We start from the raw sequence: 16,656 nt of genomic DNA on the forward strand, positions 1-16,656 counted from the left end.
TGGATAGGACAGTTGAGTTGGATAATGGTTTGGATCGGTAAAAAAACATGGCCGCCAGGGGGGGGGGTCTTTTTCCTTATATTTATATAGTAAAAAAGCTTGTGAACACTCTAGAAGTCACATGTTTTGCCTAATCATCATGAAATTTTGTCAAAACATTAGTTATGTGGATGTCTCGGACGAGTTTGAAAATGGTCGTGATCAGTGAAAAAACATGGCCGCCAGGGAGTGGGGCAGTTTTCTTTATATGTATATAGTGACAACATGTGAACAGTCTAGAAGACACATTTTTTTCCCAATCTTCATGAAATTTGAACACATCTTGGAAGAGTTAAAAAATGGTTCAGGTCTGTTAAAAAAACATGGCCACCAAGGGGCCATTTGTTGTTCATTCTTCATGATATTTGTTAGAACATTTGTTCCATTGATATCTTAGGCTGCAAAGAACAGGTCATTTCTTTTTATCTCAGGTGAGTGACTTTGGGTCTTTCAGGCCCTCTTGTTACAAATAAACCGTTAGCCCTGAACTGTAAAGCTAATTTTCAACTTGAAATGAGTTTCATAAAAAAAGGGGAATAGCAGATTCCTCAGAGCATCATTATGGAACACATCATTTATTCTTGTAATATATTTAATCATGAAATTGCTTCCTGCTAATTATGATTGCAGTCACATTTATTGAAATAAAAGGATATAAAAAAGAATAACATTATATACATTTCAGTGGTTTTTATTTTCCTTTTTTTCAGAGCTCTGGTGTTGAAAAGGATCACCTTCATCCAGAGCACGAAGTGTACATTACTCAGTGGCAACTTTCACAAGAACAGCATGCTGGAGCCTATACATTGTATCCACAAAAGTTAACAATTGCTCTACTGGATGTCCTTTTCAGCAGGGAACAACTTGCAAAGTCCAGCACCAATGGGTCTGGGAAAGCCAATAATACCTTAATATCAACAACATGTTTGCCTTGTGTTGCCACACAGGGTGTGAAACATTTTGTGTTGAATGCATTTAAAAAAGACAATGGTACACTGTCACAGTGTGCCTGTCCGATTCAGCTTTATAAGACATAATTAACAGTAAATGTGCAAATGCTAGAAGGGCACTAACTTGTTGAAATGTTCAAATGTGTAAATTATGTAGATATGTATATACTATGTTATATATACTGTAAAATATGAATTGTTCATTTGTACTCTTTACTTTTTTCAGATTGGAAGGTTGTACACAAACTTGAAAGTACTATTCTATGGAATCTGCAAGCTTGCGGCAAGCTTGCGCGAGCTTGCAAATAAACATCATCAGCAAGCTTGAGCAAGCTCGCGCAAGCTTGCTGCGAGGTTCCAATTCTAAGCTTGCGCAAGCTTCCTCCGCAAGCTTGCTGCAAGCCTGTTAGAAAAGCTTGCGATTTTGGTTTGGGTAGTCTTGTTTATGAAAAAACATTTTTTCTTGGGTGCATTGTTAAAGCCTTTAAGATGCAATATTTCTACCACATGTCTGAATTCTTACTGTGATGTGGTGGTTTGAGTGACTCTATAAAAAGGAGAGCTATGCCAGCTTGAGTTTAAACAGAAGGATCACTCAGACAGAAAAAAACAAGGGTTGGAGATTCAGATGCTTTAAAGCCCTTTCCAGGAAATCTCTTACAACAAGGAAAATCAAGTGTATAACAAAGGCCCAACACTGTAATCTTCAATTTTGGACAACAATGAATCTGTGTGATGGTTCTATGCCTGTGAAGCCCCGCCTCCCCTCCCTCCCCCCTTCAATGCTCTCCAATCTTTGATTAGAAAGCTAGCGTGCCCATCATTTTGATGGGCAACAAAACAGAAGATGCAATATTTATGTAATGTACTTTGGTCCTTAAATTAAAATTTACATGACAAGGTCTGGCTAGCACAGTTGGTAGCGTTCTGGACCATCATACTGGCAAGCTCAAATCTCAGACTGGCAATATGATTTTTGCAATCATTAGTCCTGTACTTATTCTTCTGCTTATCTCCCTCACCACAGTTTCAAGTCCACTTTTTTTCAGTTACTGGCAAAACTCTCAGTACTAGTAACCTCAGCTTAGACATCTTGATTTGGGTGCTTTTGGAGAAAGTCATGGTCATTGAATACGTTGCAGATCTGTAAAGAAGCCAGTCATCTGCATTGCAGGTGGTTTACGTGGCACAGGAATAAAACCAGACCTAACTCTGTTCAGGAGCCTATTGATACTTGTTGTGATTTCACACATTTCTCTGCAGGTGATAAAGTTTGAGATCCAGGAGAGTTTCAGCAGCAAACACCGGTTTGAGACCATGTCAAAGGTCTTGCTGAATTCCATGATGTTGGTATTGACTTGGATTCAGCTCAGGATAACTGCGATTAGGCTAACTGACTGCCAAAACATGACTGAAATACTGTCTTAAACAGGTGGTGAATGTTTTGTGCCACTACCAGTTTGTGCCACTGATATTTGTGTAGGGAGGGATTGGATGTTTTGTCCCACTGATATATAGTACTGTACAGAACTATACATGATATAAAAATTGAATATCATATTTTGAATGATAGATATTATGGATGTTATGGTATGGTATGTTATGTTAGTAAATATATTCAAATCTGTAAACAGTGATTTATTAAAAATGTGTTTCTATGATCAATATTTTTATGCACCCTTTCGAAGAAAAGGGGGTATATAGTTTTCGCACTGTCCGTCTGTCTGTCTGTAAGTCTGTGTGTCAGTCTGTCACACTTTTCGTGTCCGCTCTCTAATTTAAACAGTTTTCATCCAATCTTTACGAAACTTGGTCAGAAGTTGTATCTAGACAATATCTAGGTCAAGATCGAATATGGGTTATGCAAGGGCAAAAACTAGGTGACAGGGTCGAAAAAACAAATTTAAGGGAAGTAAAAAGCTTTAAATGGACATAATTATCTGATGTGGCAAATTATATATTTTTGTTTAATAAATCAAAGCGGGGAAGTAGGCGGCATTGTGTTTCTGACAAACACATCATTGTAAAGGTCAAGGTCATCCTTCAAGGTCTAAGGTCAAAAATGCAATTCCAAGGGAAGTAATAAGCTTTAAAGGGACATAATTATTCAATATCGAACATAGCAACTTGATATTTGGCATGCGGAGATACACAGTTTAAGTGGTGAATCTACAGTCACGGTAGTGGCTTTTAATTTTTTGCTACTAAAAATAGAGATTTGTTAGAGACAATCATTTTCAAGGGCAGTAATTTATATAATTATAAATCTCAGATTATATATTTCCTTACCAAGAATTTAAGTTCTTTTCACAGTTTCTGTACAGATTTTTTATTTTGATTACTTAAAACTCAAATGATTGATTTGTCAAAGGTTTTTATGCCCCCCGGATAGATAGGTCGGGGGTATATTGTTTTTGGCCTGTCTTTCTGTCTGTCATTCTGTCCCAAAACTGTAACCTTACAGTAAAGTTTTGCAATAACTTTTGAAATATTGAACATAGCAACTTGATATTTGGCATGCATGTGTATCTCATGGAGCTGCACATTTTGAGTGGTGAAAGGTCAAGGGCTATCCTTCAAGGTCAAAGGTCAAAAAATTAAAACTTTAATATAGTAAAGTTTTGCAATAACTTTTTAAATATTGAACATAGCAACTTGATATTTGGCATGCATGTGTATCGCATGGAGCTGCACATTTTGAATGGTGAAAGGTCAAGGTCATCTTTCAAGGTCAAAGATTTAAAACTTGAATACCGTAAAGTTTTGCAATAACTTTTGAAATATTGAACATAGCAACGTGATATTTGGCATGCACGTGTATCTCATGGAGCTGAACATTTTGAGTGGTGAAAGGTGAAGGTCAAGGTCATCCTTCAAGATCAAACGAGAAATATATGGCGTCTGTCCGTCCGAAAACTTTAACATTGGCCATAACTTTTTCAATATTGAAGATAGCAACTTGATATTTGGCATGCATGTGTATATCATGAAGCCGCACATTTTGAGTGGTGGAAGTTCAAGGTCAAGGTCATCCTTCAAGGTCAAAGGTAAAAAAAATAATTTTTGTTTCAAAGCTGCGTTCTCATGAAGCTGCACATTTTTGAGTGGTGGAAGTTCAAGGTCAAGGTCATCCTTCAAGGTCAAAGGTAAAAAAAAAATAACAAAAAATTGCAAAGCGGCGCATTAGGGGGCATTGTGTTTCTGACGAACACATCTCTTGTAGTACCTAAGATAGATCTTTTTGCATCCAGAATTAACAAGCAGATAGATAGATTTGTCTCTTGGTTTCCAGAACCAGGATCTACATATACTAATGCATTTAGTATTTTTTGGAAAACTTAAGTTCCATATAATATATGTAATATATATAATATATTATATTACCCCCATTTAATCTTATGGGGAAAGTAATCAATAAAATTAAAACTGACAGAGTAGAAAAAAGCTATAGTAGTTCTTCCTATATGGAGATCTCAAACATGGTTTTCTATGTTAATGACAATTCTCTGTGATTTTCCTGTCAGGCTACCAAAACACAGGGACAGGAGCATCCGTTAGCAAAGAAGATCATCATAGGCGCAGCAGTCTTATCCGGAATTCACTTGAGAGTCAAGGGCTTTTACCAGAAGCTGCAAACATTATCATCCAGTCATGGAGACCTGGAACTAGGAAGCAATATGACCTGGCATGGAAACAATGGTATTTTTGGTGTTTACGAAGGAAAGTTTATCCCCTTACTACAACTGAAATTAAAGTAGTTGATTATCTTTATTATTTAAATTTTAAGAATAAATCTTTCTCAGTTCTAAACACACACAAATCAATGCTTCTGCAGACATTAACTTTTTTCAGAAATTCTTGGTGTCAGAATTGCTTCTTAGTGAAAAGATACCTTAAAAGTTGTTTTCATAGTACGCCACCTGTACCACGTTATAGATTCATTATGAGATTTTAAAATCATTTGGCACATTTGTTCACCATCATTTTACGTTGTGTCCCGCGAAAGAATTACGTCGATATCTCCAAGGTCAAGGTCACACTTTGAGTTCAAAGGTCAAAAATGGCCATAAAAACGCTTGTCTGGGCCATAACTATGTCATTCATTGTGAGATATTAAAATCATATAGCATATTTGTTCACCATCATTGGACGGTGTGTCGCGCGAAAGAATTACGTCGATAACTCCAAGGTCAAGGTCACACTTTGAGTTCAAAGGTAAAAAATGGCCATAATTGAGCTTGTCCGGGCCATAACTATGTTGTTCATGGTGAGATTTTAAAATCATTTGGCACATTTGTTCACCATTATTGGACAGTGTGTTGCGCGAAAGAATTACGTCGATATCTGCAACGTCAAGATCTCACTGTGAGTTCAAAGGTCAAACATTGCCATAAATGATCTTGTCCGGGCCATAACTAAGTCATTTATTGTGAGATTATAAAAATACCTTGTACATTTGTTCACAATCATTGGACGATGTTTCATGCGAAAGAATTATGTCAATAACTCCAAGGTCTAGGTCACAATTGGAGTTCAAAAGTAAAAATTGGCCGTAAATTTGGAAGCCATAATTCATGCGAAAGAATTCAAGAGTTCAAAGGTCGAAAAGGCCATAAATGATAATGGCATTATAATTCTTAAAAATCGCCATAAATTTTATTCTATTGTTTTGTGAAGACAGCATGCAAAAAGTCCGTGTCAATGCGGCATGTGGGGGTATACTTCACGTCTGTGACAAAGAAAAAGTTGAATTTGTTATATAACACATATGGTAAGTCCATATAAGAGTGGAAGATGAGGGGATATTTTTTTTGCGTTGTCGGTCCTTCCGTCCGTCCATCCGACACTTTTGTGTCCATACCCATATCTTGGAAGTACTTTAGCGGATTTCTTTGAAACTTGGTATGAGTATGTATAGTGATAACAGGATGATGCACGCCAAATGGCATTGTGCACTATCTGTTAATAATGGTGTTATGGCCCTTTGTATCTTGAAAAAATGCTTTTTTTGTGTGTCAAGAGCCATATCTTGGAAGTGTTTTGGCTGATTTCATTGAAACTTGGTATGAGTATATAATAAGGATAAGAGGATGATGCACACCAAATGGCAGTGTACACCATCTGTTAATAACAGAGTTATGGCCCTTTGTATATTGAAAAAATGCTTTTTTGAGTGTCAAATATAACACTTTTGTGTCAAGAAGCATATTTGCGGGGGATATCAATTCAACGAATTTGCTTGTTTGGAATTGATATTTGTTACACTTTATTTTTTGTGTTATACAGTAGACTCTCTGTAAACCGGACGGTCTGGGGACCGCCTGATCGTCCGGTTTTTAGAGAGTTCCGGTTTACCAAGAGTAGGCATATTGCAGAAATATGTATTGTATGCATTGTCTACATAATTATAACAATACAACAAATCCTATATGTGTACATGTACCATGTGATAACTGTACTCATGTAATGTTTATGTTTAAGGTATTCTTCAAAAAATGTGTTTTTATTCGATTAAAAGCAAAAAACATTCCATACCGACCTTTTTTTTTAATCCCAAAGTGAGCGTGTGTTTTATACATGTACGCACATGTACATGCGCACGTGACATTTTTCATATAGGCCAGTGAGTCGTGTTCAAGTTCGCTATAAATAGCTCTGAATTAATTAATTTGTATTTGTTACAAATAGGAAGCGCAAAACGATATAGAAAATTTTGACGAATTACGACACAAATACGATTGTTGTGAACATACGATTTATTATTCAAGACATAACACATTTCACAAAACATACACAAAAACAGCGTCATAATTTCAAGACATTCATATAAATACTGAAGATGCGTTTGAAATTACGAAACGGCAATTATTGAATTTGAAGACAGATGGATGGATATTTAACGGTTATATTTATCACAGTTTTATCTGACAAACAAACAAACACACAACTATTTAAGCATTTAAAACATGGCTATAAGATATTTTAAACTACCCGAGAAGATCACAAGAAAGTGATCGTCGCAACGACATGCATTAATTTTGTAATTAAATTGTTTATCATAGCCTTAATAAAACGATCGTGTTAATCACTTTTTGGTGCTACCGCACGTCTATAATAGACATTCACAGTTTGTCTTACATTATTTAATAGGACTTCAATAGCGCGGTAACGACTTGACACCTTTATGGTATGTTTAATCTGATTATGGATAATTGCGCGAGCGGAATGTGTGACACCGCACGCGCCATACTAACTAGGTATTGTAATGTATACGCCTCGGGCACCTTGAGAATTTGGACCGCCTGGTGTACTCAATGTATTTTACGTTGAAAATGACGAAATTAATTTTAAACTACCCGAGAAGATCACATGAAAGTGATCGTCGCAACGACATGCATTAATTTTGTAATTAAATTGTTTATCATAGCCTTAATAAAACGATCGTGTTAATCACTTTTTGGTGTTACCGCACGTTTATAATAGACATTCACAGTTTGTCTTACATTATTTAATCGGACTTCAATAGCGCGGTAACGACTTGACACCTTTATGGTATGTTTAATCTGATTATGGATAATTGTGCGATCGGAATGTGTGACACCGCACGCGCCATACTGACTAGGTATTGTAATGTATACGCCTCGGGCATCTTGAGAATTTGGACCGCCCGGTGTACTAATGTATTTTACGTTGAAAATGACGAAATTAAAGGAGATATCCGTTCGGTTTCCGGTTTTGAGAGAGTTCGGTTTATTCAACATATTTTAACAAAGAAATAGAAGGGGAAAATACGGGACTGGCTCGATCGTTCGGAATCGGGAGATTCCGGTATTCGGAGAGTCCGGTATTGGCAGAGTCTACTGTATTATGTATTAATCTATGGAAAGAATGGTTTTGTTGCTTTTTTGAGATGCTAAATATACATGTGAAAGCCAGAAGGCTTTGTCACAGAGTTACAAATATTATTTTATTATTATTTGATTTTGAATGTGCATTATAAATTCATACAATACAGGCTTTCTACTGGTGCCTACTTTTCCTACTTTTTCCTCCTTTTCCCTACTTTTTTTTCTTAACCCTACTTTTCCCTACTTTTTTCTAAAAAAGCCCTATTTTTCATTTTGCAAGTAAAATAAACAAAATGTGAAAACAAGGCTTACATGATTCTTCTTTTACACTGTGAAAATACATGTATGTTCTATTTAATCATAACATATGTGCTTCTTGAAATAGAGGTGACAGATTTGCACGCTTCATCTAGACTTTACACTGCTAAGTTTCTTTTTTTCCCAATAATGCTACTAGCTGAGGGAACCCACAAATGCAAAGCTGTGTTTTAAACCTTATGGGTAAAATTGGTAATTGCAGATGCTGCTTTCCTTTCTTACAAAATACATGTAAGTTTATATGTAAAGCTTGCTTTTCCTAAGTGTCATATTAATCATAAATAATTGTGTATGACCCCACAAAAAAGGAAGGGGGTGATTTGCCATAGTTTGTCTGTCCGTCCATCTGGCTGTCCATAGCCCAAAGTTTGTGTCGCGCAGAACTCAAAAGTATAACTGCTAGAGCCATCTTTCTGTAAATAGTTGTCAGCATGTGAACTTGTATACCTGAGTATTTTGATGCAAGTGTATCAGATATCTATGGAGTTATGGCCCCTGATTTAGCAACTAACGATAGGAATCTTTGTGACATAGCCAAATTGTGGGGGCATCTGTGTCCTATGGACATACATCTTTAAAATTAATAAATTGATTAGAATTTGATTGGCACCGTGGCATTTGTAGTTTGATATAAGACGCTTCAGTGACCAACTGCTTTGACCAGCCTTGATTTGCTTTGTGTCAATACTATGTTGCAGCAATGACATACTAACAACTTAGATCCATACAATGTCCATTTTAGTACTATAGCTAGTCAGTTTCACTGACATAAACATTACTCGTAACCACTCTTAATCATTGTTGCAGATGCTTAGTGTACTTGTCAATATTATTTCAAGTTCTTTGAGTTTGGATGATTTAGGAAACTGATTATTTTGTGTTTTTTACAGAAGATCAAGGTTGGTTTTCTTATTAATCCAGTATGTTTCTTATTGAGTTAATTAGCAAACAGGTGATCTTGCCATTAATAGTAAAAATATCAACTTGCGAACAAACGTTGTTGACATCAGTACACTAGCATCTTGTAGCTTATCTGCTTGTACATGTTTATTTAGCTAACTGTCATTACAAGTATTAGATGCATTAGTTCTCCTTCATGCTAGTCAATACTATTCAGCCATAATGCCACATGGAAAAACCAAATTTAATGCTTCCTGGCTTGGGATAAACGACTGTAATGGACATCAACTAAATACTTGGTGTGAAAAGGACTCTTCCTCTGACTTTGCTGGTTACTGGTTTCTGAGTAAGAAAACTAATACAGTGTGGAAATATTGGTGCAACACAAATACTGAACCATGCCCAGGGTCAGAAACACAAAGATGCAGTATCTCAGGCATATACTATGGTTCATGTAGATATTTTAGGCCCATAACTAACGGCGTATATTGCTTAAATGTTTGGCCAGTGTATTGAAGCGTGCTTATCCTATTCCACTTCATTGTGTTGTAGATTGCTTTTTATGTATACATATTAAATGCTGAGCTTGTGTTTTTTGCATACTTTTTGCATAAATGTAACCTTGCAATCAATTATGTTTTTAACTGCTTATGGTCATGGGTACAACACAAATGGTACATGCTTATACTCATGCTTATGTAGTATCTGTTTAGCTCTTACACTTATTAATATGTGTGCTTTGAAACTAATTTTTCTTAACCCTTTACTCCATGTATACTCATTTTAACACCTTAGCAAACAGAATAGACCTTAGTCTCTGTTTGCTTATTCAATAATAATAAAAATATAATTCTTCACTATTTCCTGTGATGAGAAAATTCTTTGTTTTAGTACTAGTGCAAGAATACTTATATATTCATAGTGGATGAATTTTGGTTAATATTCATGGAGGAAAGGGTTAATACTAAGGGCTTTTGTACTTTGCTTTATAAGATTACCGTAAACGTGTATGTTTTGATTGTCATGTTTATTATTGTTTTCCATTGTGTAAATTGATGTTAAATGAGAAATACAAATTTTAGGTGCCTGTATTTCAAGGATGGGCAGAACAAGGCATTCTCACAGCATCAGATGGACTAGGATATGTATTAATTTAACGGTAATTCCAGCTGAAAAAAGATAATAATTTTCTTATTTAGCCCTACTTTTTAACAATAAAAATCCCTATTCTGCCCTACTTTTTGCTAAAATCTTGCCCTACTTTTGCCCTAGTTTTTTTACGGAAAGGCAGTAGAAAGCCTTTCAATATCATAGTTATTGAATGATTTCTTTGTCTACTGAATTGCAGTAGAAGGTTACTTGGAACCACATGTTTAATTTGATAGTGATTACATTGTGTTAGTTACAGTCTTGGAAGTCTTCTCATGTTGAATTCACACTTAAGATGCAGACTGTATGCTTCACTGTATGCTTATCAGCTCTATCTATAAATAATGACTGTGACTAAAGATCTAAAGATTCTTAGAATAAGTGCTAATTAATTACAGTCTTAAAGAAGTAAGAAGTAAGGTACTGTATGTTGGATGAGAGATAGATATGATTGGTCAGTGAGATGTGTGGGTGTGACTTGGCATTAGGGATCTGTATGATCGATGGATGAATGAGAGATATGATTGGTCAGTGAGATGTGTGGGTGTGACTTGGTATTAGGGAAGAAAGGGTTTCAAAAGAGTGACAAGTTAGTTTATGAAGGAAGGAAGTAGAAGTCAGTAAGAGAAAGTTAGAAAGTCAGTTACAAGTTAAGAGAGACAGTTGGAAATAGGAGGAAGGAATTTGTTAAATAAGATCTGATAAGAATTTAATAGAGTGCTTAAGAATGCAATATAGGAAGATGGAATTTGTTGAGAAATTATGAGAACTTATAATGAATGAATAAAAGAGTTAAGGCAGCATGCGAGTTGTGTTGTGCTGTCAATAACAAGGGCACAGATTTCCCCCCGGTCCGGTTACATAATGGTGGAGAATACGGGTATGTTGGGACCCACACGGTTGTGGAACTCATAGAGGCTGGGTATATTGTGGTTGTCATGGACAACCTCGCAAATGCAAGCATGGACAGCATGAGGCAAGTTAATGAAATCACAGGCAAGCAGATGCCCACATTCAGTATGGACATGTTGGACAAGGATGCCCTCAGGGATCTATTCAAAAAGCACAAGATCCTCTGTGTGATGCACTTTGCTGGCCTGAAGACATTAGGGGTGTCCTGTAACAAACCTTTTCTCTATTACAAGACAAATATAGGCGGAACAATCAGTCTTCTTGAGGTGATGAAGGAGTTTGGTGTGTACAACATGATCTTCTCCAGTTCTGCCACTGTGTTCGGCTCACCCAGTTACCTGCCCATAGATGAGAAACAGCCTGTAGAGGGCTGCACCAACCACTACGGCAATATCAAGTACTTCATTGAGGAAATCATCAAAGATATTTGCACTGCAGAAAAGCAATGGAATGTTGTGCTGCTGCGCTACTTCAACCCAGTGGGGGCCCATGTGTCTGGCAAGATAGGGGAAGACCCTCAAGGAGTCCCAAACAACCTGATGCCCTACGTATCCCAGGTTGCCGTAGGAAGGCTTAAGGAGCTCACAGTGTATGGAGATGATTATGATACACCAGATGGAACAGGGGTGCGTGATTACATCTATGTAGTGGACCTGGCTCAGGGACATGTGGCTGCCTTGAAGTACCTCGAGAAGGGCTGTGACTGCAAGATGTTTAACTTAGGAACAGGAAAAAGTTATTGTGTGATTGAAATGGCCAAATCCATTGAAACTGCTTCCGGAAAACCTGTGCCTTACAAGATAGCCGGTCGTTGTGCAGATGATATAGTTTCGCGTTACGCTGATGCCTCTTTGGCTGAGAAGGAACTTGGGTGGAAGGCAAACCTTGATCTTGCAAAGATGTGTGAAGACTTATGGTGCTGGCAGTCCAATAACCCGACAGGTTTCAGTACAGAGAGCTAGGATCAGAGACTTATGGTCTATCAGATTATACCAATTTTATTTGTTTATAGAAAGTCATTTTATGTTACCAAACAAAATCAAAAATTATTTGTTTTTATAAATTGTTACTCTAAAATCTCAATTTACCTACTACATGACTTGTATATACAAAGTTTTTTGTGTGAAATGAAATTACATTAATTTTGTTAAGTCTTTTTTTGTGTGAATATGGTAAAGTTGTTTAAACGTTGATTGACAAACCATAATTTTACTAAAAAGGCAGAAATTGAGACACTGAGTGTAATTGAAGTTTCTACCTCCTTTAAGTGTTCCAATTATAAAGTAAAATCAGCTAAAATAATGTACACAGATTCGATGTACCGGTAGTATGTTTTTACAATGTTAACTAATGTCAATGTAAGAAGTGAACTGAGGTGAACACTTCTCCAATGAAGCAGGCACTTAAAGAAGAAAGACAATTCAAAAGCCAGTTACTTACCAAGTAAGCTACCTTACCATAGCAATTAACCTGTAATGTTGGGTTAAATGTCTAAGTTAAGTTTTATTATTATATTACTATGTACTGTGTGTAAATTCAAAATTCGACTGCAGTCATGATTTGTTTTTTTTTGGGGGGGGGGGGAATGGGAAATTGGTACTAGTTTTTATGAGTAAACTAATGCTTAACTTTTATATTTGCAACAATATTATTCAAGTTATTTGTATAATATGGGGTTCTGTTAACCATTGATATCTATAAGGTTAGAAGATATATACAAGGTGTATATATGATCAAGGTGTACAAAGGGTGATCACCGACTTAATGAAGGCGCATTTTCATGATGTATGTAGGTAGACATATATATAGGCGCAATGGAGAAATATGATGATGTAGGTCTTAATTACAATATGACCATTATGGCATATCATAATTCTTAATTTAAGTAAACCTATAGATGGTTACAGAATTAATAAGGGTACTGAAATGATGAATGTAATGAGTTCAAACTGGGAAAGTCTTTAATACAAGAATGTGTGTGGCCTTGCTATATGCACATTGTTTAAAATATAATATGTTGTCTCAATCAGTTTAGAAAATCATGTTTTAGCATGTATTAAAAAAATGGCACTACTATGCTTGCAATCAATAGGGTGGTTGTACTTACAAACTGTGTAAAAGTGAAGAGTGAAAAATGTTCATATGAAGTGACAAATATGTTTAAATATTATTTTTTTGTCATATGATTTTAATGACATTAAATTGATAATTTGACAATGCATATGATGCTTTTTTAGCTCATCTATTTTTTGAAAAAAATTATGAGCTATTGTCATTGGCGTCAGCGTCCGGTTAAGTTTTGCATTTAGGTCCACTTTTCTCAGAAAGTATCAATGCTATTGCATTCAAACTTGGTACACTTACTTACTATCACGAGGGGACTGGGCAGGCAAAGTTAGATAACTCTGGCGTGCATTTTGACAGAATTATGTGCCCTTTTTATACTTAGAAAATTGAAACTTTTGTTAAGTTTTGTGTTTAGGTCCACTATTCCTAAAGTATCAAAGCTATTGCTTTCATATTTGCAACACTTACTAACTATCATAAGGGGACTGTGCAGTACAGTCTTGGAAGTCTTCTCATGTGGAATTCACACTTAAGATGCAGACTGTATGCTGACTGTATGCTCATCAGCTCTATCTATAAATAATGACTGTGACTAAAGATCTAAAGATTCTTAGACTAGGTGCTAATTAATTACAGTCTTATAGAAGTAAGAAGTAAGGTACTGTATGTTGGATGAGAGATAGGTATGATTGGTCAGTGAGATGTGTGGGTGTGACTTGGCATTAAGGATCTTCATGATCGATGGATGAATGAGAGATATTTGGTCAGTGAGATGTGTGGGTGTGACTTGGTATTAGGTATGAAAGGGTTTCAAAAGAGTGACAAGTTAGTTTATGTAGGTAGGAAGTAGAAGTCAGTAAGAGAAAGTTAGAAAGTCAGTTACAAGTTAAGAGAGACAGTTGGAAATAGGAGGAAGGAATTTGTTAAATAAGATCTGATAAGAATTTAATAGAGTGCTTAAGGATGCAATATAGGAAGATGGAATTTGTTGAAAAATTATGAGAACTTATAATGAATGAATAAAAGAGTTAAGGCAGCAAGCGAGTTGTGTTGTACTATCAATAACAAGGGCGCAGATTTCCCACGGTCCGGTTACAGCTTTATGGAAAATAATGACCCCTCATCCAAGCTGTAGTGATGGATTCAGGGGCATTATTTGAAATAAAGCCTGAGGCTGAGCATGTATATTCCCATCCCATTTGCACATTATATATTTTGCTTACAATAGGGAATCTATGGATTTCCCACCCATTATGAAGTTATGCAACAAAACATTCTTTTTACTGTAAAATTATGACTTCCAATGGAAGAGCGCTTCCAGTTTGAGTGAGGTATGCTCGATTCGTTTTGATGCTTTAATACGCGATCGTGTAGAAATAACGTCGGAATGATATGCTCAATATTCATGCTCAGCCTCAGGCTTTATTTCCAATAATGCCCCTTCATCCATCACTAAAGCTTGGATGAGGGGTCATTTTGTTCCAAACATTTTCAACATGGGTTCTAGCCTTTCAAAAAATATGTCCACCTTTACAGTCTTGATAAAGCCGTTTAGCCTCTTGGTTGTCTTGTTAACAGTTTTTACATAGCCTGGGATATATAAAGGAACAAGTCTAAGGAGTCTAATGACATATAAGTACTTAAGGGTAAATCTGTTAATAAGCTGTCTGACTTCCATAGTGTAACTGGTTAACATGTCCACTGATTCGGTGGAAGATCTAGGTTCAAATCCTAGTGGAAGTGACAAGTTGTTTGCACATTAAATATTCTTTGTCTCTAACTAATGCTGCTCATTGAATCCATTTCAGTTGTGGTATAAATTATGACTAGTTGTAAAACTGAGAAAGGTTGAAATAATAAATGAAACTGCTATTAACCAATCAACTTTACAAGCAGATAATACACTATACAGTACAATACAAAGCCGTTAATTTTTAATTACCTGATGTTCTTTTTTTGCAGTTTCTACATTATGTCATTTACATTACGACTGTCAGTTAACTGGCGCTTGATTGGTCATTGTTGGGCACTACTTAAATGTACCCCGGGTAGTCTTAAGTATACTTAAATGTACCCCGTGTATGAAAAATACTGAAACGTACCTGGGAATTCTAGCGCTAAATTGGTCGTTGTCTGCTTTTTTTTCAAAATAATTTTTTAGCTCCACTGGTCAAAGGCCAGCGGGGCTTATGTCATGGTCCTGTGTCCGTCTTGTGTGCGTCTGTCCGTGCGTCCGTGCGTGCGTTAACTTTTTTTTTAAACATCTTCTCCTAAACTGGTCCAATTCTGATGAAATTTCTCAGGAATGTTCCTGTGGTGATCCTCTTTCAAATTTGTTCAAATTATGCCCCTGGGGTCAAATTTGACTTTGCCCCTGGGGGTAAAAAAATTGAAAATTTGCTTATATAAGGCCTATTTTGTGCAAACTTTATAAATCTTCTTGTCAAGAACCATTGGGTCTAGGGCTACCAAACTTGGTATGTAGTGACATCTTATAGTCCTTTACCAAGTTTGTTCAAATTATGCCCCTGGGGTCAAATTTTACCCTGCCCCGGGGGGTCAAAAAATTGAAAATTTGCTTATATAAGGCCTATTTTGTGCAAACTTTAAAAATCTTCTTGTCCATAACCGTATGGCATAGGGCTACCAAATTTGGTATGTAGTGACATCTAATATTCCTTTACCAAGTTTGTTCAAATTATGCCCCTGGGGTCAAATTTGACCCTGCCCTGGGGGGTTAAAAAATTGAAAATTTGCTATATAAGGCCTATTTTGTGCAAACATTAAAAATCTTCATGTCCATAACCATTAGGCCTAGGGCTACCAAATTTGCTATGTAGTGACATCTTATAGTTTTCTACCAAGTTTGTTCAAACTATGCCCCTGGGGTCAAATTTGAACCTGCCCCGGGAGGTTAAAAATTGAAAATTTGCTTACATAAGGCCTATATTGTGTAAACTTTAAAAATCTTCTTGTCCATAACCATTGGGCCTAGGGCTACCAAATTTTCTATGTAGTGACATCTTATAGTCTTCTACCAAGTTTGTTCAAATTGTGCCATTGGGATCACATTTGACCCTGTCCCGGGGGGTAAAAAAATTGAACATTTGCTTATATAAGGCCTATTTTGTGAAAACTTTAAAAATCTTCTTGTCTATAACCATTGGGCCAAGGGCTACCAAATTTGGTATGTAGTGACATCTTATTGTCCGCTACCAAGTTTTTTCAAATTAAGCCCCTGGTTAAATGAGCGATATAATTGGCTGTAGTTTCTTCCAATCTTCCAATTAAAATCAGTTTCTTAAAATGTGTTTGGTATTTCTGAGCTGATTCGTTTGCACGTTGCGAAGCGAAAATTAAGATTACTGAATGACAAATAGCAATGGAATTAACGATCGACATCATATAGTTTGATAGGAATAATGAAATGTGTTTTTGTCAACGAAAAAGATTATGCTTTTGATACAAGATAC

The 16,656-nt window shown here is 36.2% G+C and overlaps 1 protein-coding gene across 1 annotated transcript; it reads left to right on the forward strand.

Annotated features, from left to right (window-relative positions):
- The first annotated feature begins 10,983 nt into the window (after window positions 1-10,983).
- Window positions 10,984-12,135, forward strand: LOC127845982 (UDP-glucose 4-epimerase-like). Its single transcript, XM_052377161.1, has one exon. It carries the CDS (start codon window positions 10,984-10,986, stop codon window positions 12,076-12,078), a length of 1,095 nt encoding a protein of 364 aa, XP_052233121.1. The 3' UTR covers window positions 12,079-12,135.
- The last annotated feature ends 4,521 nt before the right edge of the window (window positions 12,136-16,656 follow it).

The sequence above is a fragment of the Dreissena polymorpha genome, chromosome 9 (genome assembly GCF_020536995.1).
Source record: "Dreissena polymorpha isolate Duluth1 chromosome 9, UMN_Dpol_1.0, whole genome shotgun sequence".
NCBI classification, from domain to species: domain Eukaryota; kingdom Metazoa; phylum Mollusca; class Bivalvia; order Myida; family Dreissenidae; genus Dreissena; species Dreissena polymorpha.

What these genes read in the sequence shown, in the direction of transcription:
- LOC127845982 (XM_052377161.1), top strand. Translation starts at nt 10,984, where the DNA reads ATGAATAAAAGAGTTAAGGCAGCATGCGAGTTGTGTTGTGCTGTCAAT.